Source organism: Anser anser (genome assembly GCF_964211835.1).
Source record: "Anser anser genome assembly, chromosome: 16".
Lineage (NCBI taxonomy): Eukaryota > Metazoa > Chordata > Aves > Anseriformes > Anatidae > Anser > Anser anser.
Window position 1 is genome coordinate 201,325 of NC_139737.1, and position 27,095 is coordinate 228,419.

The window sequence follows — 27,095 nt, forward strand, 5'->3', positions numbered from 1 at the left end:
CCAGCTCTGCGGCTGGCGGCCGGCACGGCCGCGGGGAGGCTGCTCTATTGGAGCCGGTCCCGGAGACCGGCATCGTTGGCCCGAGCAGCCGATGCGAACTGTCCCGCGCGGTCCCGGAAGGGCGGAGGGGCCTGGGGCGAGGGCGACTCGGGCCGCGTACCGCGGGCAGGCCGCCTGGGGGCGGTGGCCGCCGGGGCCGAGCGGCGACCGCCAGGGCGGCCGAACCCGGCGGGGCGGGGCGGGGCCGGCCGTGGTCTCCATGGCAGCGCGCTGCGGGCGCGTGACGCGCGTGACGTCAGTGGGCGCGCCGCCAATGGGCGGCGAAGGCGGCTGAGTGACAGCCGGCGGCACCAGTGGCCTGCAGCGCCTGGGCAGGGCGGCCGGAGCTGCCGGGCGGCCGGAGCGCGCAGCGGCCGCGGCGGGGCCGGGTGAGCGCGGGGCGCGGGTGCGGGCGGGGGCGGGAGCTGCCCCGGGGCGGCGGCGGCTGGGGCGGGGGGGCGCGGTCGCTGCCGCTGCTTCCTCTCGCCCCGCGGGGCCTGCCCGCGGTCCTTCCAGCCGGCGGCCCTGCCGCGAGGCTTCGGCCTGGTGGCGGCCGCCGCGGTGCCGCCGGGCCCGCCCCGCGCCCGCCGCCGGAGGGGCCGGTGCGCTGGAGCGGCCGGTGCGCTGGAGCCGCGAGGGGCCGCGCCGCCCTGGCTCTTGGTGAGTCCAGGGATGGGCCGCGACCGGGCATTCGTGCCCGCCCGGCTGCCTCCGGCCCGCGGGCCCAGAAGCCGTGCGAGAACGGCGCTGCTCGCGGTTCCCAGGAGCCGAGCGGACCCGAAATACAAAAGGGACAGCGGCTCGTCTGGAGAAATAGTCTGCTCCTTACGGGGGGCTTGGGCCCAAGATCCGGGTGTTGCTGACTGGCCTTGCAGCCTTCTTTCAGCTCACTTGACTGATTAAAAATAATAAAAAAGCGGTTATTTCTTTCTGCCTTTTACTGTCTGTTTCCGTGTTTCCTAGCGGATCTGCCCAACTGCGTTGGAAGTCGCAAGACTGGGTCTAATGTCATAGACCGTTTAGTTTAGTGGTTTTTTTTGTTTGTGTTTTTGTTTGTTTGTTTGTTTTTTTACAGCCAAAGTGCAGCCGTGTGCAGCTTTGGACCCCAGAGGCATTGGATCTGAGCCACCTGGTTCGTTGGCTTCTCTAGTGGAGTACGTTTGTCTTTGCCTTCTAGACGAAATAACCTATGAGATTGTATGTAGTCCTCAGGTCGGACTTTGCTGTCTGCTGCCCTCTCCTGCTGCTTGGTCAAGGAAGCTGTCTTCTCTGCTTGCTCATCCAGTTGGTCACTCTGCTAATGTCACTTCCACCTCACGTTTGGCCTGTTGGTACCACCATCTGGAGACTTGCTGAGAACTGACTAGGATGTCTTTTTGCATCTGCAGGATTCAGAAGCCGCAGCTATTCACTAGTTAACTGCGGGATTCTACCAGGCAGCTTTTCTTTTTCGTTGAATGTTCTTTCATCCTCCTCATTTTTATTCTGTGTGCAGCACGCTTTGTTCTCTATCTGTAACGAAAAGATTGAGTTTGTGAATAGGGAAAGTCTGTTTAAAATACTCCACTTGTTTTAGCTTGCAGCTTCTCAGAAGTCTCTTGAATAGTGTGTTATGAGTGGCTCTGCTGACTTCTCCTTGCCTTGCAGCTACCCCTACGCCACTGATTTGTATGAAGGATCTCACTCTGCAGAAGCAGAGTGAATTCATCTTTGATGGATTTCAGCTTGGCTGCTCTCCCCCAGTATAAAACTGTGAGAATTGCTTACATGCTGTTTTTGAAAAGAATGTGCTATGAGAGACCAGTAAGTAACTGATCACAATAATTATGCAAAATTGCAACCTCTGCTTCTTCCCCAGAGCTTCTGAACAGTTGTTTTAACAGATGTGTCACTAGGGTACTGCAGAATACCTCTTCTAATGTTTAATGTCTGTCACCTCTCAGGTCTGCAGACATACAGTAAAATCTTTCAGAGCGCTCTTGACAGACCATCTCCTGTTCAGAGACTGGCCTGAAGTACGCTTTTTTTAATCTAGTCTTTATTCTCCTCTCCTTTCCTCCGGAAAGCAGATACTGCTGAGCCACTGATCTGTGTAGGTCCTGCAAAAGTTTGTTTGACCTGAGTGTCTGAAGTGTTTTGTACCTTTTTGAATTTTTAATTCCTACTTTTCTGTGTTCTTCTGTTTAGCTGATTCGTTTTGATGTGTGCATCTCGTCTTTGGTAGGCTCTTGTGGTATCTGTTCTGTGGTGCTGCTGTTGAATTAAATAGTCTGTAAGCTATGTTTCATTCACTTTGTTTGCTGCTCCTTGAATGCTGTTTGGAATAAGGAATTCTGGTTATGAGTATGTGCTTATTAATGGAAGAACTTAGGGGCACACACAGTCTTAATATATCACGGTAAATTATTTTCTGAGTTTGTATGCAGCTTAAAGCTTTGTTTGAGATACGAAAGTAGCGTATTAAAACTTGTTTGGTTTCTGTTTTCAGTGACAAGGATACTGAGGGAGCTGCAGGTAGAGTGTGTTGTATGTAGGAGCTGTGAGTTAGCCTCTGTAGTACTTTTTCTAGTGAAACAGGAGATTTTGTGTAGAATTTCCCAGAGCATCAATGTTTTTATTTTAATATGCAATTCTTTTCCCTGAATGATCGTGTTCTTCACAAGAGAGAAGATAGATAAATTCTGTAAAGATTTGTAAAGGCTTCTGTGTCTAGTAGTCTGGGTATTTTTGTTTTGGTGTATAAAACACTGTATTTCTTTGTGTTCTGTGACAGGCATTGTTATAACTTGAATTCCTTATGCGGATGTCTTCAGTAGCAACTTGCAATGTAAGTTGCAGTATAAATAAAGGACTATGACTGTACTGCAAGAGGCTAACGGGAGAAGTGGTAATTAGTCAGATGCTAATTAATTATGGGTATAGTAGTTGAGTGTTGCAGATTCAGTTCTTAATGGTGGAGGAAGTAAGTGATGTTTGAGCCTTGCCTCTTCACATTTGCAGTGCCTTGAAAGCTGAATGGTGAATCATAAAATCACAGAACAGCTCGGCTTGGAAAGGACCTTAAAGCTTACCCAGTTCCAACCCCCTGCCATGGGCAGAGATGTGCCACCCACTAGATCAGGTTGCTCAGAGCCTCGTCCAGCCTGGCCTTGAACACCTCCAGGGATGGGGCATCCACAGCTTCTCTGGGCAGCCTGTGTCAGTGCCTCACCACCCTCAGGGCGAATGACTTCCTCCTAACCTCTAATCTAAATCTTCCCTCTTTTAATTTAAAACCTTTCCCCCTTGTCCTGTCATTATCTGCCTGAGCAAAAGGTTGCTCTCCATCTTTTTTACAAGCCCCCTTGAAATACTGAAAAGATGCATTAAGGTTGCCCCTGAGCCTTCTCTTCTGCAGGCTGAACAGCCCCAGCTCTCAGTCACCACCCTCGACTTCCTGGCCACTCCTCCGTTGCTGCAGCCCCGGATGCAGTTAGCCTTCTGGGCTGCAAGCGTGCATTTAGATGGTTTCTAGTCATGAGTTAGTTCATTTGTGGAAGAAGTAATTATCTCTCAGTTATTGCAAGCTGTTCTGATTATTGGAGATGGTGTGCGATTATGATTTTTCAGGCTTCCAGGTTTAAGTCATTGCAGGGTTTAGTTGCAGAATGGAGATCAGTGAGTGGAAATTGCATATCATTTGTGAATTGTCTATCTGTTGCTATACTTCATTGGTAGAAATCTGTATGTCCTGCAGATCTGGAGCTGTCATGCAAGTTGGGTATTTTGTCTAGAGAATCTGTACAGAGCTGTGCTACTTCTTGTATACTAGTAATTGTGATAATGGACTTAAAGAATTAGCCCCAAACAGGTGTAACTCATTAGCTACTGCTGCAAAAGTCATATGAAAGTTTGAATGATATGGGGGAGAGGGAAGGTTAAGGGAAAGGAAGTGATAAAGATTGATTCGGTTTTTATTAGGTTCATCCATTTATTTCTGAGACAAAATGGCTGATGCTACAGAGTTTGTTGCTTCAGCAGACATTCTTGGTTCTACTTTGTTTTACAGTGTACTTGGATGTTAGAGAAAGTCATGTTTTTAGGATCAGGAGGGACTCCTCAGTTGTAGTATGGCATGCTTGGGAGACCTTTTACGTCCTCGGAAATAGCAGGTATTGGGCATTGACTTAGGAACAGAGTGAGGATAGGGTATGGGTATAGCATGGGCTAGTATCCACAGCAAGCCTTATTAATCAGTGCTGTATGGAGGGCTGCAGTCTCCTAAATGTATCTGGGTTCAAAGCATTCCTGTTCTGCAGATCCCTACAGGCTTTGTTCTGCTTATTCAATGAGGCAAGGGGCTATTCTGGTCCTGGGTTCCTAGTGCTTTTTTGTTCCCTGAGTTCTTAATTTAGTTTGGACAAAAGAAGTCATCTGCTTCAAGAATGAGTGTAGAAAAAAGGAGTTGGGTCCAATTTACTGGTTGCAATGGGTATGAAAATAGTACCAGCGACTGTGTTATGAGTTTACGGTTAGAAGCATCCTGAGAATGTGTTTGCTGCACGTTAACATGTCTCTTAGCAAAGAGTAAAATGTCTGTATGTTTCCCTCCTGGAGTGAGAGACTAGAACAATGATAATCAAAATTTATGAAGAAACAGGAGGATGTTGCCGTGTGCTCATGAGATTTGGAGGCAATGTTTACAAAGGACAGCATACAGTCAGTGCTTTCTGTTTGTGAACTAGCCTAGCTCTAGGGCTGCGCAGGCTCCTTTGAAATACTAATCTAAATGAGCTCTCAGCTGAGCAGTCTTCCGTTGCGTGACCTCAACTTGTTCAAGCTAGACTTTTTTACCTGGTGTACCTTCTTTGAGGGACACCTTCATTGTTAAGGGGGGTAATTTTTTTATCCAGAGAGAATCTTGTAGAGGGAGATGGCTTGGTTGTCTTCCCTCCATTATTAGGAAGTAAAACACCAGGTGTTGTTTGTGCAACTGGCTGACTCTAATGCGCAATTTTGTATGATGAGAATCATAAACGTTTTTCTCTCATTGTCATTAATGCCTTCCTGTTCAGCCTGATTGGGTCACTGAGTCTGTTGCTTTTCGAAGGCCGGCTCTTTCTGAAAGTTAGTCTGAACTGGTCCTGTGCTGCTTGTCTCAAAGGATGGAGACGTTATTTTGAGAGACTGGCAAAGCTGAACCTAACTTGAGTGGATTATGGGTGGTTCAACTTGACAGGTACTTTTCCACATGAATTGTGTTTAGTCTTAGTCATTTTCTGGGTTCTAAGAAAATGTAAACGGCTCTTCGGATTGATGCTAAAAAGAAAGGAGAAAGTTGGAAGGAGCAGTGACTGTATTCGTCTCCGTGAGTAGGGTTAAACTGCATTTTCAGAATATCATGAAATTTAGAATTTGGTTTGTCAGATAGTTTCCAATGGGTGGGATGGTAGTGGACTGGATCCAGCTGTCATAAGAGTGGAGGAGGATGGTATTCCTGTACCCATGTCATTCCAGTCTCCTTTTTGGGATGGCTGAGGACCCAGGTAGTTTTGGAGTTCAAGATTCCTGTGTCCTGCAGGAACTGCAGAGACCTTCAGAAGGGTTTCTTGTGTTAAACAATGCTTGGTTTAATAGGAAAATAACTCTCACCAGAAAGTGCCTTCATTGTAAAGCAAGCATCTATGATCTAGTGGGGACTTGAGGGTAAGGCTAGCTGCAGTGGTAACACTGAGCATTTCCAGGAGGTGCTGTGAAAGAAATGCTAAACTTGCACCCCTCGTCCTCAATTCCAGCAGGTAGGAGTGATGGTAATGTTGTGACCATCTAAGAAGACTGCAGCAGGAGGCTGTAACGTTCTTTTCTACGCTTGGAAACAGAGAAGGGAAAGACACAGTTTGCGCACTGTCTTAAAACTGTGGCTAGGAAGTTTCCTGAACTGGAGTGAGAAGATAGTCACAGGGGATTGTGTGTGCATGGAAGCAGAGAAACATTAGCATGCATGAGTTTTTATATCTGTCCGTGGAGTTATACCAGTCTGTGCTAGGGAAGGAGGAGGCACGTGAGCTTCATTAATTGAGACCATCTGTGGATCTCTAGGCTAACATCCTATGTGGGCTAGGCATTCACACCTTCTGTGGTAGACTCAGCTAATTTTTTTAGAAGTGCTGTGTCCCAGGACAGTCATGTAGACCAGCTTCCTGGGCCAGGTATCCCTGGCTGCTTGGTCTTTGCTGATCCATGGAAAGGTCTCTCCTCTGCACTCCCTTCTATTAGTCATTTGCCTCACATCAGGAAAGCTCCAAAGGTGGCTGTTTTACCTTTCTTAGCATCTCTTTCCCAGTTGATTAAGTCAGGCAAATATGTTAATCATGAAACAGCGTCCCTGCTCTGTATCGTCTCACCTCTGTTCTGGGAAAGGGGGATTGGGTTGTCACAACAGCAGCTCCCATAGGAGCTGTGGAATTGTACTTTAGGTGCTTATCATCTCCATCTGGATATGCTGGAAATTGAGTCTTGGGAAGAGTTCTTAAGGACAGGACTTTTGCGGCCAGTCAGTTCTCATGTTTGGAAGCGTGAAGCTGTTGCACCTGAGAACTGGTGGTAAGGGTCATCTCTCTCCAATGTGACTTTCTCTCCATGGCTCTGTGGGAGACAGTAGGGCAAATCCCTCCGCCTAGGAGAGGGTTAAAAAGGAACTGAACAAGTACATTTCTTTACAGCCTCTTAACTACCAGATGAAGCACAAACCAGCGTGTCTGACAACTGTCTGGAACCAAACCCTGAACGCAAGCTTGTACTCTAAGGCAGATAAAGGAGTGAAAGGTAGACCTCCAGAGCAAATGTTGAGTGAACTTTTCTTCTGTAATGAATATTTGTGTTTTGAAAATACAATGTTATAGAAAGGGAAAGGAATAAAGCTAACTACTGCTACTCTGTATAGGAGCCTGTTTGGGTATCCTGAGTAGATCAAGGTATCTTAAGAAATGCGATAAGGGCATCAATAATCACCAGCCCATGGGAGGGAGGCTACCTGGTCTGTATGCTCCTTCTCTCACATACAGACAGTAGCTGAGTTTAGGGAGCTGTTGCTTTACTAGTCCTCAAAACTGACCTGGTAGTGCAGAGAGAGGGTGGAAGATGGGACTTTGCTAATCAGAGAGTTAGTTTCAGTCTTGTATGAGTATCCTAACAAGCTCTCAGAAATATTCTTTAGGGGGTAACATTAGGCATAACATTTCACAATGTGCTGTTTTAGTATGAGGCCTTGATCCCAGGTACACTGGATGTTTTGTCCATATTGATCAGGCCCAGCAAACTATACTGCTGGTCTTCTGTATCTCTTTGAAACTTGATGTCAGGTGCAATGTAACAATTCAAATAATTATCAGAGAGCTCTCACTGTCTTTTCTCTTAACAGGTGTGGAGTTGTATGCTGTTGTAAAGGCATCTGCAGGAGTCTGGAGCAATGCCACCACCTTCAGACATTGTGAAAGTAGCTGTTGAGTGGCCTGGTGCCAATGCTCAGCTGCTGGAAATAGATCAGGTGAGACAACGTAACCAGATGGTGGAGGAGTCTGTTTCTTCCATGCACTACGACTTTGACGCTGGAATGCGGAAAGCATAGAAATAGTTCTTTTCTGGTTGAGAGGAACATGGCTGCTGAGAACTCTCTCTTTCTCTTCTAGAAAAGGCCTCTTGCATCCATCATCAAGGAGGTCTGTGATGGGTAAGTCTAGTTCCTTTGGGAACCCTTGTGGAGAAAGTCTGTTCCTCTGACAAGTCTTGCTGGGGTACTGTGGAATGTCTCTGCTGATGGTTGTCAATGTGCTGCTAGTGTGATCCATGCTGCCTGCTGCAGTTTTGGCCACAGAATGGGCCTGGGTTTATGTCAGAAGAACTGTACTCCTGGAAAACTGAGGCTTTGCATCTTTATTCCACTTCTGAGTGTATGTGTGTGCCCCCAGCCTTGGCATCTCTGAAGATTGGCCCAAGTGCAGGCATCTTGGGAAGTTCCACAGAATGTGACTTGGAGTAGGTTGAAGCCCCTTCTCCCCAAAAGCAATATCCTTTCTCTTCCCTTTGGGAGTCTTAGTTTCCTGTACTAAGGTTTTGCTTGGAAGTTCTTTTTCACCCTCCTGCAATCAAGCTGCTGTTCCTAATTGAAAGGAAGAAGAAACTCACATATCCTTCCTCTTCCAGGTGGTCGCTGCCAAACCCTGAATACTACACCTTACGATATGCTGATGGTCCTCAGCTGTACATCACAGAGCAGGTCAGTCTGAGAGAGCAATTTGCTGATATTCAAGGCAAAAGTGGAAGATGCATTGGACTAGTATCACAGAGCAATACTGTTACTAATCCTGGAGGTGCAGCATCTCTACTATCAAAAATACTGACTTGAATGGTGTCATTCAGCTGAGGAACCTTGCACTTCTCCCTTTGAATGCCTATAGGTGCAAGGACCCAGTGGTCCAATTCAATATGTTCACCAGGGCTATGTGGTATAGGAACCCCTTTACTTGTGCATGCAAATGTGCGCTGTAGATCCAGTTACATTCCTTTTCCCCAGTTCTCTGTAGTTTCTGTTTTCTTTCAGACTCGCTGTGACATCAAGAATGGAACAATCCTACAGTTGGCAGTCTCCCCGGTAAACACTTCCTCACATCCCTTTTTCTCAGTATCTGTCCTACTACGGTAGGCTCTTCTTGCCTCTCATCTCTTCTTCCTTTTTCTCCCAGAATTGTTGGGGGCTTACCTTTATTGTGGGCCGTTCTGCTCAGTGAAGCATATGCTCTTGTTTTCCTTCCTGGTTGTGGTGCATATCTTTCTTTTGGATGCTCTGCCTTTGTATAGGTCTTTCTGTAAATAAGTCCAAAAAGTATGTTTATTTTATTTACTTGCTGTAGCTTCCTTTTCAGAAAATTCTTAAACCTTCTTGGGCAACTGTCATTAGTTGAGAGTGGGTAGAACATGAAGAAGTTACTTTGGCAAGAGATGGTTGAGAGGACATAATTGATCTGTGTTTGAGAAATCTTACAGAACATCATGTGGGTACCTAAAATGAACTTGTGTTTCTCTTTGAATGAGAGAGATTTTTTAAAACATATTTCTTTAATGGTTTCAGTCCAGATTTCTGTATCCACTTCCAATCACCTCATGAAGAACAAAAACATGCTATTTTACACATTAGGGTAAATGCTATTTATTTATCTCCTGTCTGTCTGCAACTGTTGTCAAGAACAGCCTTTTCTTAGTTCATCTTAGACTTGGTGATCATTCCTGCTACTTACTCTGTCAATGGCTTGTATCTCTCTAGCTTTGCTCTGTGCACTGCCCATCTGTAGTCTTCTCACAGAATGTTGCCGATGTTGGCAGGACTCAGTCTGCAGTCTGTAACAAGCATCATCCCTGTATCTTCCCAGTCTAGGGCAGCTCGCCAGCTGATGGAGAGGATCCAGTCACACAGTATGGACACTCGACTGGATGCCATGAAGGAATTGGCTAAACTTTCAGCAGATGTGACCTTTGCCACAGAGTTCATCAACATGGAAGGGATTACAGTGCTGACACGGCTTGTGGAGAGTGGGACCAAGCTTCTGTCCCAGTAAGTTTACTGTATTCCAGGACTCTGGAACAGGGCTATTGAGTTAATAAAACAAGGCCTCAATCAGGGGCTAATTTGCTTGCTGAAGTGGCATTGAGCAGCTAACCTCATAGCAAATGCTGGTGTAGTAATATAGACAAAGTTTTCTTAGTCTTTTGGTAAACCTCGTAATGACTAAAAGACTCTTATTACCTTTCTTATGCTCATAATCTCTTAGAGCAGTTCTGCTTCAGACTGCAGATGAATAAAGTAGTCCATTTTAAAACCCACATACAATTGCACACAAGAACATTCCTTTAGAACTGGCGGTATTTACATTCCAGTCAGCAGCAAGCACATTGCTGGCTCTTGTATATGTGGTTGGTACTTTTTGATCTGCATCAGAAGGATTGACATAAAGGCCAAAGGTTTGTTTATCTCAGGAAATGGAAAGGACTAAGAAATGTATATAAGGGAAAGTATAACTCCTCCATCTTCGACAGTTTCCAAGTTCTGAATTTTCCGAGCAGAATTTTTATCTCCTTAAGAACCTTTGGGAGTTTCTTTCATCTTTTGGCATCTATAGTAGTACTGTGTGGAAGGAAGTTTCACGTTTACTTGTTACTGGCTCTTAGTTGGGAAATTTGTTTGTAACTTTTCATTGTTTCGGAACCTGGCTATTTAATTTCTACCCTTTTATCTGTTGTCCTTTAGTCAGTTACTAATGCAAGAAAGGGCTTTGTTTTCACCAACCCCCATCTGCTAACAGGTATTTTTGTTTGCTTTTGTTTTGTTTTGTTTTGGGGACTGTTAATGGAAGCACCTCCTAAAAAATCTTTTTCGAAGTCCGGAGTCAAACTTAACTGTTCTCATCCTGTCTTACAATTTCTTCTGTGCTTCACTATGAGGTGGGTTAACCTTGGCTGGCAGCCAGATGCCCACCAAGCTTCTCTCACTCCCCCACTCCTACAGAACAGGGGGAGAAAATCAGATGAAAAAGCTTGTGCGTTGAGATAAAGACAGGTTACCAGTCACTGTCATGAGCAGAACAGACTTGACTTGGGAGCCGCAGTTCTTCAAGAACTGCTCCAGTGTGGGTCTTTTCCTCAGGGTGCAGTCCTTTGGGAACAGACTGCTCCAGCATGGGTCCCCCATGGGCCACAGTTTCTGCCAGGAGCATGCTCCAGCATGGGCTCTCCATGGGCTGCACCTTCCTTTAGGACACATCCTCCACCTGCTGTGGTGTGCAGTCCTCTGTGGGCTGTATGTAGTATTTGTAGCCACTCTGCCATGGTCTTCCATGGGCTGCTGGGGACAACCTGCGTTACCATGGTCTTCTCCACTGGCTATAGGGGAATGTGCTCTGGTGCCTGAAGCACCTCCTTTCCCTCCTTCACAGACCTCGGTGTCTACAGAGTTATTTCTCTCATATTTTTCTCATTCCCCTCTCAGCTGCCATGCAGTGTTGCTTTTTTTGGTTTGTTGTTGTTGTTTTTAATACCCTTTGAGACATCTGTTTCCAGAGAGGCACTACCAGTGCTGCTGACAACCTAGCTTTGGCTAGCGTCACATTCATCACACAGCTGCCTGGGACTGGCTGAGTCTGACCCCCAGCAGCCCCAGCCTCTCCTTGCAGCCCCCTTGCTCCAAAAACCTTGCCGTGCAAGCCCAATAAACATACACATGTGAAACATAACTCCCCTCTAGAAGAGCTGTGGCAATTCCTTTCTGTGAAATATCTTCTTTTTTCTCTTCTTTTTTTCATAATGGTATTATTCTTTTATTATAGTTTCCCCATATTGTCTTAGATACAAATAGCTGATACGTCCTTCATGTTCCTGTTGGAGTCCTCTTTAAATATTAGTGTTATTAGAAAATGTTATTTTCTGCTTTCTGTACAGCACAACAGGTAGTTTAACAGTAGTGTATCTTAGTTCTTTTGGAATTCTTTGAATATTGTCTGTTCCTGTACATCTGTTTTTCATATTTTATGGCTTGTTCTTGAGGTTTCTCCAAGCACATTCATGCTGAACTCTGATGCAAATAATTTTACTTGGCTTTTCCACTCTAGTTGTTTTTTCATTGAAAGCACTTTAAAAGTCTTGATAAATTATTGTTGTTACACTTATTGATCGTCTATTTTTGATATATTAGCAACTAATGTTTTCAGCATACCTCATGGTCATTTTTTCCCTTCACTGTTCTGGTTTTGTATTAAATTTTCCACAATTTGTGCTGTGCTTTAGTTTTGTTTGAAGCCAGGTTCCACTATTTACAGCATGACATGTTTTATTGTTTTTTCTCTGGTGTTAAAACACTTTGGTTGTTTTTTGTGCATTTGTGAAGGGCTTATCCTTTCCAAAGACTTGTGCATTTTTCATGCAATTATTTTCTCTGGAGCTCTAATATGATGACTATTGAAAAATATAGTATTTACAGATGGTTTAAATTTTCAGTTGATCATCTTAAGAAGTTTTCTCCTTTTCAAGTTGGTCTTTTTTCACTGTCTGTCCCTATAATGAATATCCTGTGTTTTTTTTGTTGTTGTTTATTGTTCTTTTCCTCCCGTGAAAATGTTGAATTTGAGTAGCGATTCTGTGCATTGCTCAGGAATGAATACTGCATTCTTTCTTTTGTTCTTCCATTGCTACTGTTATTCCTTTGACTAGCCGGGTACTGATCCAGGTGATTGTGAGTCTTTGGTGGCAGGACTAGGGACTTATTGTTGCTGGTTTTAATTTGTGCTTGTAGTCAGAAAAAATAAAATAGGATTACAGAGAACAATAAAATTCTCTTCTTAAATGCAAATGCTTTATTGGTCCCTTAGCTGACAAACTGCAGTCTATTGTATTAGGAAAAGATGGTGGCGTTCTTCACTTATTCAGCTTGGACAGGATTCTTCCTTGCTACCAAACTACTAACTTGCTTGTAACTGCATTCTTCATTTTCTTAGTTACAGTGAAATGTTGGCTTTCACCTTGACTGCCTTCTTGGAGCTCATGGACCATGGTATTGTCTCCTGGGACATGGTTTCAATAACCTTCATCAAACAGGTGAGTTTGGGTCAAGGGGTTGAGTGCATGCTATTTCATTTTGAGCTTTAATGAAGCATCCAGGACCTACATGGTGACTGTGAGAAGCTGAGTACTGATTGAGAGCCCAGTACAATCTTAAAATTTTAGCCCAGCTTTCTGAACCATGTTTCTCTCAGCTTGTCTCATTCACCACAAGATTTCCTGGATGGGCATATGTTGACTTGATGGTTTATCTGGTTTTAGATTGCAGGGTATGTGAGTCAGCCTATGGTAGATGTCTCCATACTCCAACGATCCCTAGCCATTCTAGAAAGCATGGTGTTGAACAGTCAGACTCTGTATCAGAAGATAGCAGAAGAGATCACCGTAGGGCAGCTCATTTCTCATCTGCAAGTGTGAGTATCCACCAAACAGTGGTGTGATCTAAATCAATTTTACGAATCTCTTTTAATTTGAAAATATATCCTTTTATGTTTTAAATATATAAAGGTGCTATTTTGAAGGTATTACTGATACAATGTCTTATTTGAACTTGAGATTTTCTAACATTTAACATGGGGAAAAAAAAAAAAAGAGATGGTCCTAGAAAAATGTGTTCTGTGTTCTGTAAGCACTTAAGCTTATAAGTATATGTCTTAAAGATATTTTGCCTAAACAGCAGCAAAGGTATGTTCAGTGTTAGAACAAACCCCTCGGTATGTTTTATTAACACAGAAAATAAAAAGCTGAAATAGCATACCCCTTGCAGAACAAAGTGTTCATGAGAACTTCTTCAGGTTTTCTGTTTGTTAACTAAGGTCAAATGTATGAGCATTTTATGCCCACAGTGACACATCATTTGCACTACAGTTTAGTTAAAATACAGTTCCTTGATTAAGAGTTATTAATTATGTTCACAAATGGAGTTTTCTGCGTTTTCCAAGTCAAAAGGTTTGAGAAAACAAACTAACTTAGATCAAGTGCATGTTTCTCTTTTTGTGGAAGAGTAGAACTGAACTAGATAAACAACTGTAAAAGCTGTATATTCATTGGTCAGAAACAGATGATTTGGAAAGAGGAGAAGAGGAGGGGGGAAGAAAGCAAGAAAAGCCATTGTTCTCTTCCTTGATATGTGGGATGAAAAACAGATGATTAACTCTTTGATTCTAATAGACACAGTTTAAAGATGGGCGAAGGTGGCAGATGACTAGATGCAGAAGCTTAGGGAAGTATTAAGTAGGTTGCTGAAGATAGATTCTGTGTGTGGAGTACTGTGGAAAGAGGCTGCACAGTGAGTCAGAATTTGCGGTGCTTGTTTGGCAAGAGTATGCATAGGGAAGAATACTTAACGGAGGATAGATTCTGGAAGAACAGGTCCATGGAAATAAGTCTGAAAGGGTTGCGTTAGAAGAGGAAAACTTAATTTAAAAATTGTTTTGCTATGTTAAAAAGCAAACTGTGTGGTGAAAGCAAGCCCCAGAAAGGAGGGTAGAACAGGTGAAGTGACATTTCAGAGACCTGCGGATCTTGGAGGCCCAGGGTAAACCTAGAATGATGCAAGAACATTTGCCTGTTTGAAATACGGCAGATTGATCAGAATGAGGAAGACTCGGAGGGAACAGTAGAAAAGACAATATGGTTGTTATCCACAGATATATCATGGATAAATGCCAAAGTGGGAAAATAAGTATTTAAGCTAAAAGGTGTTTTAGCTTTAGAAGTTTTATGAAAAGTGTGTGTGCGTGTGTATTTGTTTAGGTGATGTACTGGACCTGTGTTAATCAAAAGATCTTGAAGTACTGCAGAACTCTCCCAGGAGTCATAGAAAACCGAAAACAAAACTGAATTTGATCAAGAATCTTGAATCAAGATGGGGGTGAAAAACAGTGTGATCAGCATTCAGAAACTTATTGAAAACATTACAAGTGAAACCACACGCTGTGCGTGATTTGGGAGGGGACTAAGCAACCTTTACCTCAAGAGGCTCGTCAGTGACAATAAGAAAAAGACATGGGTTGGGCCCATGACATGAGGTTGGAGGGCAATGCCATAAATAGAGGCATGCTTCTACATTAGTTACATTGGCAGAGATGAAAGTGTTCAGTGGCTTCCATCAACACAGTGAGAAAAATGACGTGCTCCACTTAAGTTTATAGTTGTAGCTATATAATAGACTGCAGTATAGCTAGGTTTTACAGAGATAATTTCAGCACAGAAAATTAACTGTGGTGGTGCTAGACACTGAGCTCTGGTGGGCTGCAGTTTGCACAATCTTTTGAATAATGGAGCTATCTAGATATTGGGGAAAAAAATCTTTACTGTGAGTGTGGCCAGACACTGGAACAGGCTTCCTAGCGAGGTGTTTGCCCTGTGCTTGTCAGTGTTCAAGAGGTATTTGGATAACGACCGTAATAATATGCTTCAACTTTTGGTTAGCCCTGAAGTGGTTGGGCAGTTGGGCTTGATGATCTTTGTAGGTCCCTTCCAACTAAATTATTCTATTCAGTTGACAATTTCTGTCAGATTTTATAATCATAGAATCATTAAGGTTGGGAAAGATCTCCAAGATCATCTGGTCCAACCATCCCCCTACCACCACCATCACCCACTAAACCATGTCCCTAAGCACCATGTCCAACCTTGCCTTAAACACCCCCAGGGACGGTGACTCCACCACCTCCCTGAGCAACCTGTTTCAATGTCTGACTGCTCCTTCTGAGAAGAAATGTCTCCTAATTTCCAGCCTAAACCTTCCCTGGCACAACTTGAGGCCATTTCCTCCAGTCCTCTCGCTGGTTACCTGCAAGAAGAGGCCAACCCTCAGCTCCTCACTACTTCCTTTCAGGTAGTTGTAGAGAGCAATAAGGTCTCCCCTAAGCCTCCGCAGTTCTCATGAAAGGTTGGATGACATACAAGTAGATTACCTGAATCCTGCCTGTCCACTGAAATGCAAGAGAGCTGCAGTAAATGTTTTTACGTGAAGGCAAAGCAGCAAGCTATAGTTTTTCTATACTGTATGTTCTCTTCTTATGAGCTTCCCATTACTGTTTTCTGCAGCTCAAACCAAGAGATCCAGACATATGCCATTGCCCTGATTAATGCCCTCTTTCTGAAGGCACCTGAGGACAAGAGACAGGTTTGTAGCTGCTAACTGACATTAAACCTGAATGATGGTTCCTAGCTTACTTCATACTTCCTGGTTTACCTTTATGCCTCAGAAATTGAATTGTCTGCGCAAGGCAGGCCTCAGACCTTGCCAAGCACTTAAACAGCTATTTCAGTGTAGCAGCACAGGGGTAAAAAATGCTATCCTATTAATAACGTGTTCTCAAGCTGCACATTTTTGTTTAGGAGATGCTCAGAAAGGGATTTGAAAGGCCTTGAGACAGAAAAAAAAAAATCTATGCAGCATGGAAACTTCTTGAAGAAACTGAATTCTGTATGGGAGACCAAGGAAGAGGGAGGTTGTGAGTAGTGTCCTTGGTGTTCTAGGTGCCAACTTAATCAAAAAAAAAAAAAAATCCTTTCTTAAGTTATATGGGGATATTCCTGCTGGCAAATGTGAGAAATGAAACACCTGCTCTGAGGAAACCCCTGACATCTCAGCTACATGCAAGATGTGCATATGTCTGTATTGTGTAGCTTTTCTGTGTTAAGCCTATCTTCTCTAGTGCCCTGTTTGTGTCTTTTTTTTTTTTCTGGACTCGACTCTGAGCTAAATCCTGTCTGCTTCTCTTTGTGCCTTTTTTGCTTTCTGCCAGCAGGACAAGCTGCTTAACCCTCTAGACCTGCCCATCACTGTAAGTAACTCGAGGCTGGGGGCTGGTCATGTGGAACTGTAGGCATGATAGCTTTTCTCCAATTATGCCTCCTTGTGTCATAGAGACCATGCATAAAAGCTTCAGATAGTGGATGAGCCTAGGGAAAAGAATGGGAGGACTCCTGGGAATGGACTCAGATTTTGAGGGAATGGACTCAGATTTTGAGGGAAGAAGAATCAGTGGCAGGAGAAAATGGAATGACCTGTTGTGCGCACAGAATATTAAAGATGATCATGAAAGGCTTGCTTTTACTTTGGAAACTCACACAATAAGACTAATCACATGAACCAATTTTAAAACTGGAGACAGTTCTGTAGACATCTGTCTCCTTAAACTTAAAGCCTGAGTCTATACCACAAATCTAGCCTGCCTTAGTGTTAGTTTCTTATCCACCTGACTCTTTATGAAGGTAGATATTTAACTGTGAAGAGCAGTCACAAAATATACTGCAGAGCAGTCACAAAATTTTCTGGGGGCTAGAGCATAAATTCTGCCTAATCTGTGACCTCCTTCATGGGGGTTGTACGAGAAAGTTTGGGTTGTTTCTTTTTTTTTTTTTTTGGCCTCATTCTATTTCCAGGGGAATCACCACTCTCATTAATAGATTGTTTTGAAACCCTCTGTATCTTGAGATTCTGGCATATTTCTTAGGTTTTCTGGGTGGCATAGAGAATGCTCTATTTTTGCCGAAGATGAGTGCCATCAGAAGGGAAACTATAGCCTCAGTAAACTTTACATAATATCCAAAATTAATTGATATGTTTAACACATGAAAATGAGGAAGAACATACTACTCCTCTGTTAGTAATTTGGCCCAGATAATAAACTTCATAGCAAACAAAATTCCAAGGAATCTTTTTTCTTTTTCTTTCCCTCCCTTGAACACAATCCACATGGTAACAAAGGGCAATGAAGACTATTACATGATGAGAGCATCTTTCATATAGAGGCTGATAGACCTCGCATTGCTCAGCCTGAAGAAGAGAAAGCTTGAGGGGATCTTATCAATGTGTATAAATATCAGATGGAAGGGAATAAAGAAGAGGGAGCCTGACTCTTCTCATTAGTGCTTATTGACAAGACAAGAGGCAATGGTCAAAGTTTAAAACCTGGGAAAATTCCACCTGAGCACAAGGGAAAGCAATCTTACTGTGGGGGTAGTCAAACACTAGCACAGGTTACCCAAAGAGGTTGTGTAGTCTCTGTCAGTGGAGATACTGAAAACCTGACTAGACACTGTTCTGAGCAACTTGATCTTGAGCTGCCATTGCTTGAACCTGGGGATTGGACTAGATGACCTCAATAGGTCCCTTCCAACGTAAATGATTTTGTGTTTCCATGACCCTGTCAGGCAGCAAATGGTTATTATTGGACTCTGCTAAAAATAGATCCTTTGGCAGTGGTTAGGCTGTGTGTGTCTTCATGCTTCTTACTATGCTATTCAGAATCATTTAATTGTCTTCATCCTTTCCACTGTTTGTCCTTCAGTCACCTGTTACTTGGTCCCATGTGCAAACTAATTCCTTTAGGGTAAGAATTGTGTTGCATGCATGAACAAATTCTAACAGCAGGCATTACTCTATTAGAGTAATATTTCCTATCAGTCATAGTTAAAAATGATGACTTGGAAGGCAATCTGAAATCACTTCCTTCTTTGTTTAGATGCTTCTTAGATATCTTCCACCCAAGCACTGACTCGTTTTGGTTGTAAAATGAGTGTCACTTAACTTGGCAGCCACTATGGCTTGGCTATAAGTCAGCATAGAGCACTCTTCTTTTCAAAGTTTTCTTCTTGGAGCAAAAATGATCATAGGGACTCAGAATGAGGTCAATATATGTATTTTAACCATACTCCTTATGCAACCTGTGAAGAGCAGGGTTGATGTGAGCAGTTGGAACTGTCTTGGGTTGCTCAGAATGTTCTGCTGATTGAATGGAATTGACTAAGACTGCACATCTGTTTCCAATTCTCAATCTGTGCTGCATGAGACTGTGAAGAGATCTGGGACTGACAGTTCTTTTGGACTTCCTCCAGATGACATATCACCCAACAGATTTTTCTTACCCAAAGATGTTGCTTATACCAGCAACCTTCAGATAACGTTCCATCTTGACATCAGCACTTGTGCTGTTCACCTTGCAGGTGTAATGAGATTGCTGGTATTTCAAAAAGTGCATCTTCACAATTCACAAGGGAAGTCCAACTGCTTAGGTTTTTGCTAGTGCACGTGCAATTGGTCCTAGAATTGAAAGCTAGCAGCAGATATTTGCATCTGTTTGACATCACAACTTGATGGTTGGGAAACCCTCCTCATCTGGGGAAGGAAGCCATACAATAAAAGTGGTAACTGGAAGGTTTTCTTTAAGCATGAAATTCACTTACCCCTCTCCTCTTTTTTTTTTTTTTTTTGTTCACTGGAGTGGTTCTGAAAATTGGCCTTAAACTTATTTCTAAACATCTCTTTAGGAACTGAGATAAAAGGAAATATAAATTTCAGAGGAAGGGTTTTGAGATAGATGAGAACTGAACACTATGTCCTCCAGTCCTGGTTCTCTTGAGTGTAGAAATAGAATCTAGCTATAGAAAGCTGCAAAACACTCATTGAAGGAACCTTTTATAGATCACATTCTCTGGGCAGCCCATAGTATACTCCCTGCAGCCATATGTCCTGATGCTGAGGTATCATTAGATGTCCAGTCTTAAGGTAAATTTTCTTCTATTTTTGGGTTACCTTAGAGCCTTCCTTCATGTTAATGATGTTTGTAGGCCCAGCCATGAGTTTGACCCTAGCATCCCAACTTAATGCTTGCTTTGTGGTGAGACCCCATGCTAAATTGACAATCTGTGGTGAAAGCACTTTGTTATTTGTCAGTGCTGTCTCCAATTCATAGGTGTCATTCTTTTTCTCCTTTCTATATGATGTGAACTTCTTATATTTCACTCATTGCTGTTTCATCTTTAAATCCCCATCAGGAAATGGCTAATGCATTTGCCCAGAAGCACCTGAGGTCTATAATCCTGAACGTGAGTATGTCCAAAATGACAGAGTACTTACTAATGTTTTCTCAATAAAAGTGTCCCTTGTGCAGAGTATAAATTCTGCTGCCCTCAGGGCATTTCCAGAAAAGTGACTCTTTCAAAGGTGAGATTGGAGTCACTTGTTCAAAAGAGAGTTAATCAGCATGCTTCTTCCTGCTGTTAGAGAGCATTAACACTATGCTTCTGATGAAATATGGAAGTTAAACAGTTGAATTTTCATATACAGAGATGTACATGCAACCTGCCATGTGCTTGCAGCTAACAACTCAGTGTCGGTCTGTACTATTTTCATTCCTACCCTATCCTTTATTTTGCAGCATGTGATCAGAGGAAACCGCCCAATTAAAACAGAAATGGCACATCAGCTGTATGTGCTACAGGTTCTGACTTTTAATCTCCTGGAAGAGAGAATGATGACCAAGATGGATCCCAATGATCAGGTCACTATTAGAGCTGAGTAAGAGTTGATAGAATAGAAACTATAAGGGGCCTTATTCCTAGGATGCTTTGCTCCATGGAATTTGTATAGACTTTGCATATAGTTTTGAAACTACTCCTCACATTGTGGTCTTTGAGATTCCAGTATGCTCATGACTAACCTACTGTATTCTGTGGGGCTTTTTTAGTTATAAGTGGTCGCTGGAAGCCATATATTCCTTTCTTGACCTCTGTGATGCCAGCTGTCAAACTGATTCCTCTGCCTCTATTGAGGACATTTGCTTTTATCTGATACTTTCCCTTGCGATATGCAGGGAAGCCAGGCACTTATTAAAGCGTCTGTTACTTGGTTCTTATATGCATAGTAGTCTTGAATGAAAAATACCTTAACGTTATCTAAATGAAATGCCTAGAAATTGCCTTTAAGTAAGGTTGGGTCAGTTAAAAGAAAATGCAAATGAACATTTTGTTTTATCCAATATACTTAAACTTGCCATTTTGAAGTGGATTGCCTTATTTTATGTAATGTTAATGACCTTTGGCACCTCTGCGTTCAGTACATGAGCTCTGGAGAGAGGTGGGACTGTGCATTATGTGAAAACACTACCCTACTGGTTGCTTATGTGTTACTGTTTCCCTCCCTTCTGTCCCTCAGGCACAGAGAGACATCATATTTGAGCTGAGAAGAATTGCATTTGATGCAGAATCTGACAGCAACACCATCCCTGGCAGCGGAACAGAAAAACGCAAAGCAATGTACACCAAGGACTACAAGATGCTGGGATTCACTGTATGCATTTAGAGAGAGTGGTGGGGAAAAAGAAACAAACAGCTGTTTGCTTCACCATGCTTCTGTTATCTGAGTTTTAGAAACTCAGCTAAACTCAGACTCCCAGAGAAGATTATTATGAACTTGTTGTTTGGATAAATGCCAGGGTTTGTTAGGCACATCCTCTGAAGATACTTACTTACCCATTCTGTGAAGAACTCAGAATCAGCCTCTCTTCTAGGAAGTTCAGATAGCATTGTCAGCAAGTGTCCATGGTTACCTCTTGGATAGATGTGAAGGAGTGCTTGATGGACAGGTTGTTGTAAAATTAATTCAGAAAAGGTTCTTACAACATTTCTTTGGGCTAATTTCTTTGGGTTCTTTCTGCACGCTCTTTTCACAGAATCACATCAATCCAGCCATGGATTTTACTCAGACTCCTCCAGGGATGCTGGCATTGGATAACATGCTGTACTTGGCCAAATTTCATCAGGACACCTATATCCGGGTAAGTGAAACTGCTGTTCTATGCAGAGACAAACACCTTGGCAACTCTTCCGGCTCACTGTTTCTTGCATCCTCTTTCTGCAGATTGTTCTGGAGAACAGCAGTCGAGAAGATAAGCATGAGTGTCCCTTTGGACGCAGTGCCATTGAGCTTACCAGGATGCTTTGTGAGATTCTGCAAGTTGGCGAGCTCCGTAAGTAACATTACCTCATCTTCCTGAGTTGCTGGGCTGAGGCTTGCCGGGGTAACTTACAGGCTGACCAAGATTCACAAGCATTTATACATTGGTCTCATTTCTGCCTTGTTAGGACAGTGGGAGCTTGGAATTGCGTTGTCAGTGTCCCCATGATAATACCAGTATTGAAGTTAACTAAGAAATTTTGTTGTGTGGACTCTAGTTCTCCTTAAAAACTGACACAAGTGGAAGGCTTCAGCAGGGCACTATATAAAAACCATTCTAGAAACCATAATAAACTTATGTTTAGTAGCTCAGTCTCAAAAAAGCATTTGGAGACAATTAGCAACTGGAAGAAATTTTGTCAGAGGAAAACCAGTAAAAACTGCAAGCAGTCATTGGGGGGACTAGTCTGAAAAGGGGACATTAGTGTCAGAGGCTTGTATGATGAAGTGTGGGGCTAGTTGCCATTCCCAACAGGGACTGTCTATGGGGAGACAAAGCACTGTCTTCAGAGACAGACAAAAACTGTCTTCACCTCTTTTGAGTAAGTACTATTGTACACCATTGGCTTCTTGTCACTGTAGTGGATTTTAGATGCTTTTAGTAGCTTGTGTGCTGTATGTTCACATGGTTGTGGTTTCTGTTTATTCCTGAAGCCAATGAAGGCCGGAATGACTATCACCCCATGTTTTTCACCCATGACCGTGCATTTGAGGAGCTGTTTGCCATCTGCATCCAGCTGCTGAACAAGACCTGGAAAGAAATGAGGGCAACAGCAGAAGATTTTAATAAGGTCAGAGTGAGGAGAGCAGTTTTTGTAGAATTTTTTGCAGAACAGTGTGTTCGCTCAGCCTTGGTTGAGTGACAAATGCTTTTGGTTAAAGAGAAGGGTATGACAGGGTGTTGATGTGGGCTGTAAGGGAGGATTGTCCAAACTTTTATTTGGTATGACCCGAGATCATCCTTTGTTCATCTGGATCTTCAAAGCCACCGATATATTGACACTCCTGGCCATGGTTATTTCATGTCTGTTCTTTGACGCTGAGCTCTGCCCTGGTTCTCTGCTGCTGTTAAACAGCAAGAATATGACTTGCTTTTCACCCTGCCCAACCACTTTAGGTTATGCAGGTTGTGAGGGAACAGATCACACGGGCTCTTCCCTCCAAACCCAACTCTTTGGACCAGTTCAAGAGCAAACTGCGCAGCCTAAGCTATTCTGAGATCCTGCGACTACGCCAGTCTGAGAGAATGAGCCAGGATGACTTCCAGTCACCACCTATTGTGTAAGTGTCTAACAAAAACAATTGCCTTCTATGCTTGCTGTTATCTCTAGTTCCTGCTTACTTTTCCATATTTGATCACCAGGGAGCTCAGAGAGAAAATCCAGCCTGAGATCTTGGAGCTGATAAAACAACAGCGCCTGAACAGGCTTTGTGAGGGAAGTAGTTTTCGAAAAATTGGAAATCGCAGAAGGCAAGGTAAGATGATAAGTGTCTACTGCATCTCTTCATGTGAAGAACTGTGGGCAAATAATACCTAATAGGTTAACCTGAGAGTAACATGTTGCTGGAAAGGGAAGCTGATTACCTGGTCTTACCTGATTACCTGTACCAGCCAATAGTTTGGGATGGAACAGAAGTTAATTTCTAAGAATACAGTTATCCCCTTATGAACAGGAAGTAATGCTGAGGAATTGGAGTAGAGGGGTTGGGCTGGGGAGACCGTAACAACATCGTGGCTGTAAGATCTTATGTGGATGATCTTACTCAGTTTAGTCTACTTTCTATGTGTTCCAGAAAGATTTTGGTATTGTCGCCTGGCTCTGAATCACAAGGTGTTGCACTATGGGGATCTGGAAGATAACGCCCAGGGGGAAGTGACCTTTGAATCACTGCAGGAAAAAAGTAAGTCCTAATTACTATGTTCTGAGCCCACTATGTCTTGTTCTGTGCACTGCCATCTAGAGGCTGTTTTGAGTACCATCTCAGAGAAGAGAGAAGAAGAGCTGTGGCTGAAGCTCCTAACTGCAATGAGATCAGTTTTCGATCCTTGCACAAATTCTTTTTGTCTTGGCAATTGCTTGGTATTTCTTATGATAGCCAACTGTAGGGATGTGCTACGAGTAACATATTTTGGAAAACTGCAGTAATGAACTACAAAACCAGGAAAAATGCATAGCTGCAAAGACAAAATTCTGTCTCTTCCTGGTTAGGATTTCCTTTGTGCAAGTTTTACTTTTTTATTGTTAGTTCCAGTTGCAGACATCAAAGCCATTGTCACAGGGAAGGATTGTCCACACATGAAGGAGAAAAGTGCGTTGAAACAGAACAAGGTAAGTGTTCTGTTTTTGCCTATACATAATACCTAATGTTATAGAGATGAAGACTGGGAGTAAGCAAGAGGAGCAAATTGTTTTCCAAATTGCAACTTGTCTGGTGTATTATTTACAAAAATCCATCTAATATCTCTGCCTTTTCCTAGTTCTAGTTTGTGATTGCAGGGTGCCCTGAGCATAGTCTGGTTTTGCTATAGGCCACAGTGACTAAAAATACTATTATGGGAAAGTGCACTGAGCTGCAGCAGTACAGCTGCTCATGTGTTAGCAGGTTGAAGGTACTGTGATATTTTGTTCAGTTAACGAGCGAAAGATTCTCTTCCATTCAGGAAGTGTTAGAATTGGCCTTCTCGATATTATATGATCCTGATGAGACCTTGAACTTCATTGCACCTAACAAATATGAGGTAAGAAGCATAGCGGTTAATGTGTGTCATAGAATCTCCCAAGTTGGAAGGGACCTACAAGTATCATTGAGTCCAACTCCTGGCTCCCCCAGGACGACCCAAAAATCAACCCATGTTTCTGAGTGTGGTCCAAACACTTGAATGCTGTCAGACTTGATGTTGTGACCACTGCCCTGGGGAGCGAAGGAACAGAATAAAAAACAATGAAGTCTAGTTTAGGAAACTGAGAAGGATTGGTTGCTTTTAAAAGGCATGATGAAAAGTTCTTTCTTCCTGGTCAGTTGTTCCTTCTTTACTGTTCTGTAAGGCACCGATTCCTAAAATGGATTTGCTTTCTCTGCAGTTACACTACGATCACAACTCTTGGCCCTCTCACTGAAGCCATAAGCTCGTGCTTACCTTTCAGTTTTTAATTTACATGGGGCATCTCTGCTCACCCCCCTTTTTTTCCCTGCCCCACTGATTAACTCCCTCCTGTTACCTATTTTGGAGCTGTGTAAGGAGTATCTATCGCTTATGTATGGAGGTGTCAGTTACCCTTCCTCTCTACAGTACTGTATCTGGATCGATGGGCTTAATGCTCTCCTGGGGAAGGACATGTCCAGTGAGCTAACTAAGAGTGACCTGGACACGTTGCTGAGCATGGAAATGAAGCTGAGGCTCCTGGACTTGGAGAACATCCAGATCCCCGAAGCACCGCCGCCCATCCCCAAGGAGCCGAGCAGCTACGACTTCGTGTACCACTACGGCTGACGGGGCCTCTGCCCGCGCTGGGCCGGCCCGGGCCCGCGGCGGGCGCCTGAGCTGAGGCGGGCGCAGCCGCCTGGGGGCGCCCCGCTGCCCGCCCGGCCCGCACCCCTTCCTTTCGCGGCAGAGCCGCCGGCCCGCGGCGGGGCGGGCTGCGCAGCTGCCTCGCGCCCGTGCGCCTTTTGTACGCGTCCCAATAATAACCAGTAGCACGGCCCTGCCTCCCCGCGCCTCCCTCCTTCCGCCGCCGCGCCCTCGGGCCGCCAGCTCCGGCCCGGCCTGGCGCCGTGACGCCACGGGCGCGGGCCCCGCCCCCCGCCGCGCCGTCACCGCCGGCCCCGCTTCCCCTCCGGGCGCGGCTCTGCCGCGGCACGCGCCCCCCCCACACCCCCCCCCTTACGGCCGGCGCGGGGCCCCGGGCGGGCGGGCGGGCGGCGCGCATGGGGGCGGGCGCGGCAGCGCTGGGGCGGGCGGCGCTGGTGCTGCTCTACTACGGCTTCTCCATCGGCATCACCTTCTACAACAAGTGGCTCGTGAAGGTGCGGGGCGGCGGCGGGCGGGCGGGCGGGCGGTGGCGGTGGCGGTGACGGCGGCTGTCGGTCCCGCAGAGCTTCCCGTTCCCGCTGCTCGCCACCCTGCTCCACCTCCTGCTCATCTTCGCGCTCTCGGCGCTGTTCCGCGCCCTGGCGCGCTGCCGCTCCGGGCGGCCGCGGGCGACGCTCTCCTGGGCCGACTGCCTCCGCCGGGCGGCCCCCGCAGGTACGGCCGGGCGCGGCGGGGCGGGGGGCGCCGGGCGGTGTCTCGGGGGTGCCCGGGCCGCTTCGGGAGCCGCGGCGTCCCCTCGGGCCGGGGGCCGGCGGTTCGGCGGTCCGCCGCTTCCCGGGGGTAGGCGCAAAGCCGCGGGGAGCAGCAGCCGCCGCCGCTCCGCCGGGGCACTGCTGCTGGCGGCCGGTGCGTTTCCTTAACGGCGCTTCGGGCGCAGATTTTCCTTGAGACCTGCTGCGTTTGTTGTCATAACAAGAGCTAGTCAGAACGCAGGCGGGCCCCTCGGAACGTAGTTTTTTAAGGAACAACTGGCACGTGCAAACATACAATGGGAGTGTTGTAGACACCTCTGCAAGTTGTTTCACGGAATCACAGAGCAGAGGAGGTTGGCAGGGACCTCTGGTCGCCCTGCGCCAGGACCATGTCCAGGCGGATTCTGAACATCTCCGAAGAAGACTCTAGCACCAATGGGCAACCTATACCGGTGCTCTGTCACCCGCACAGCACAGAAGTGCTTCCTGCTGTTTAGACGGTACCTCCTGTCTTCTTTCAGTTTGCACCCATTGCCTTGGTGGCCCTATATTGGATTATCTCCAGTATGTCCGCGTTGCTCTTGTACTGGGGGCCCATCACTGGATGCAGCACTCCAGGTGCGGCCTCACCCAAGCTGAGCAGAGGGGGAAGAATCACCTCTCTTGACCTGCTGACAATACCTTGCCTAACGCAGCCAAGAATACCTTTAGCCTCCTTAGCAGCATGGGCACACTGCTGCTCATGTCCAACTTGGTGTCCACCAGGACCCCCAGGTCCTTTTCTGCTGCTTTCCAGCTGGGTGACCCCCAGCATGCCCTGGTGCCTGGAGTTCCTTCCCAGGTGCAGGACTCTGCACTTCTCCTTGTTGAACTCCAGGAGATTTTTGTCAGCCCGCCTCTACAGCCTGTCAAGGTCCTTCTGGATGGCAGCGTGACCGTCTGGTGAATGAGCCACTCCTCACAGTTTTCTTTTCTGTAATGTTGATATCAAGCCATGCATTTATGTTAATTTAACCCTTTTCTCTAGTTAGAACTTGGTCTTTGCAATACAGAAGTTTATGTATAACACACAAAGCAGCTGTAGTAGATCTTGAGAAGCAAAGCTCCTACTCAAGAATACGGAATTCTAGCTATGTTAGCAATTTCTTGGTTGTATATTATCTTGGTTTAGTTGTAGTTGTAATGTCTCATACAGAGCATCTGGTTCAAGATCTCTGTGAGATTTGTAATACCTTGCATAACATGTCCCGTGCTTTCTTGAAATTTTTTTTCTACATTTCTGTAGCAATATTTCCTTTCAGCATAGCATGCCACTGGATCACTAAAACTTTTCTGTAGTAGCAAGCTAGTGAGCTGCGTGCAGACGACACCAAATTAGGCACGAGTGTTGATCTGCTCGAGGGTAGGAGGGCTCTGCAGAGGGGTCTGGATAGGCTGG

General features: G+C 44.9%; 2 protein-coding genes across 41 annotated transcripts in view; both read left to right on the forward strand.

Moving 5' to 3' along the window:
* ELMO2 (engulfment and cell motility 2) lies at nt 1–25,076 on the forward strand. Of its 26 annotated transcripts, none has more exons than XM_083801903.1 (25): nt 1–428; nt 1,115–1,193; nt 6,741–6,862; nt 7,439–7,564; nt 7,707–7,747; nt 8,221–8,293; nt 8,618–8,668; nt 9,444–9,625; nt 12,558–12,657; nt 12,883–13,034; nt 15,362–15,463; nt 15,676–15,754; nt 16,380–16,418; nt 19,414–19,464; nt 19,797–19,919; nt 20,573–20,707; nt 21,090–21,194; nt 21,278–21,386; nt 22,028–22,164; nt 22,491–22,654; nt 22,737–22,849; nt 23,168–23,275; nt 23,621–23,703; nt 24,036–24,113; nt 24,666–25,076. In XM_083801903.1, the coding sequence occupies exons 4-25, from the start codon at nt 7,487–7,489 to the stop codon at nt 24,864–24,866; spliced, it is 2,304 nt and encodes a 767-aa protein (XP_083658029.1). In that variant the 5' UTR covers nt 1–428; nt 1,115–1,193; nt 6,741–6,862; nt 7,439–7,486; the 3' UTR covers nt 24,867–25,076. The 26 variants fall into 26 exon arrangements, with proteins under 26 accessions (XP_083658029.1, XP_083658008.1, XP_083658014.1 ...); XM_083801882.1 differs by having other exon boundaries at nt 6,741–6,843; XM_083801888.1 differs by having other exon boundaries at nt 6,741–6,843; nt 16,383–16,418.
* A 94-nt stretch (nt 25,077–25,170) lies between these two features.
* The window catches only part of SLC35H1 (solute carrier family 35 member H1), a 34,954-nt gene continuing 33,029 nt past the window's right edge, over nt 25,171–27,095 (forward strand). For 6 of the 15 annotated variants that reach the window (XR_014573130.1, XR_014573131.1, XR_014573132.1 and 3 more), the window contains exons 1-2: nt 25,177–25,399; nt 25,469–25,619. Coding sequence is in view for 10 of the 15 variants with exons in the window: in XM_083801921.1 (XP_083658047.1) it covers nt 25,301–25,399; nt 25,469–25,619 (250 nt within the window). In the remaining 5 variants the exon portion in view is untranslated. Of the gene's footprint in view, nt 25,400–25,468; nt 25,620–27,095 lie in introns of all 15 variants that reach the window. The other 9 variants (XM_083801923.1, XM_083801930.1, XM_083801925.1 and 6 more) reach the window with 4 other exon arrangements.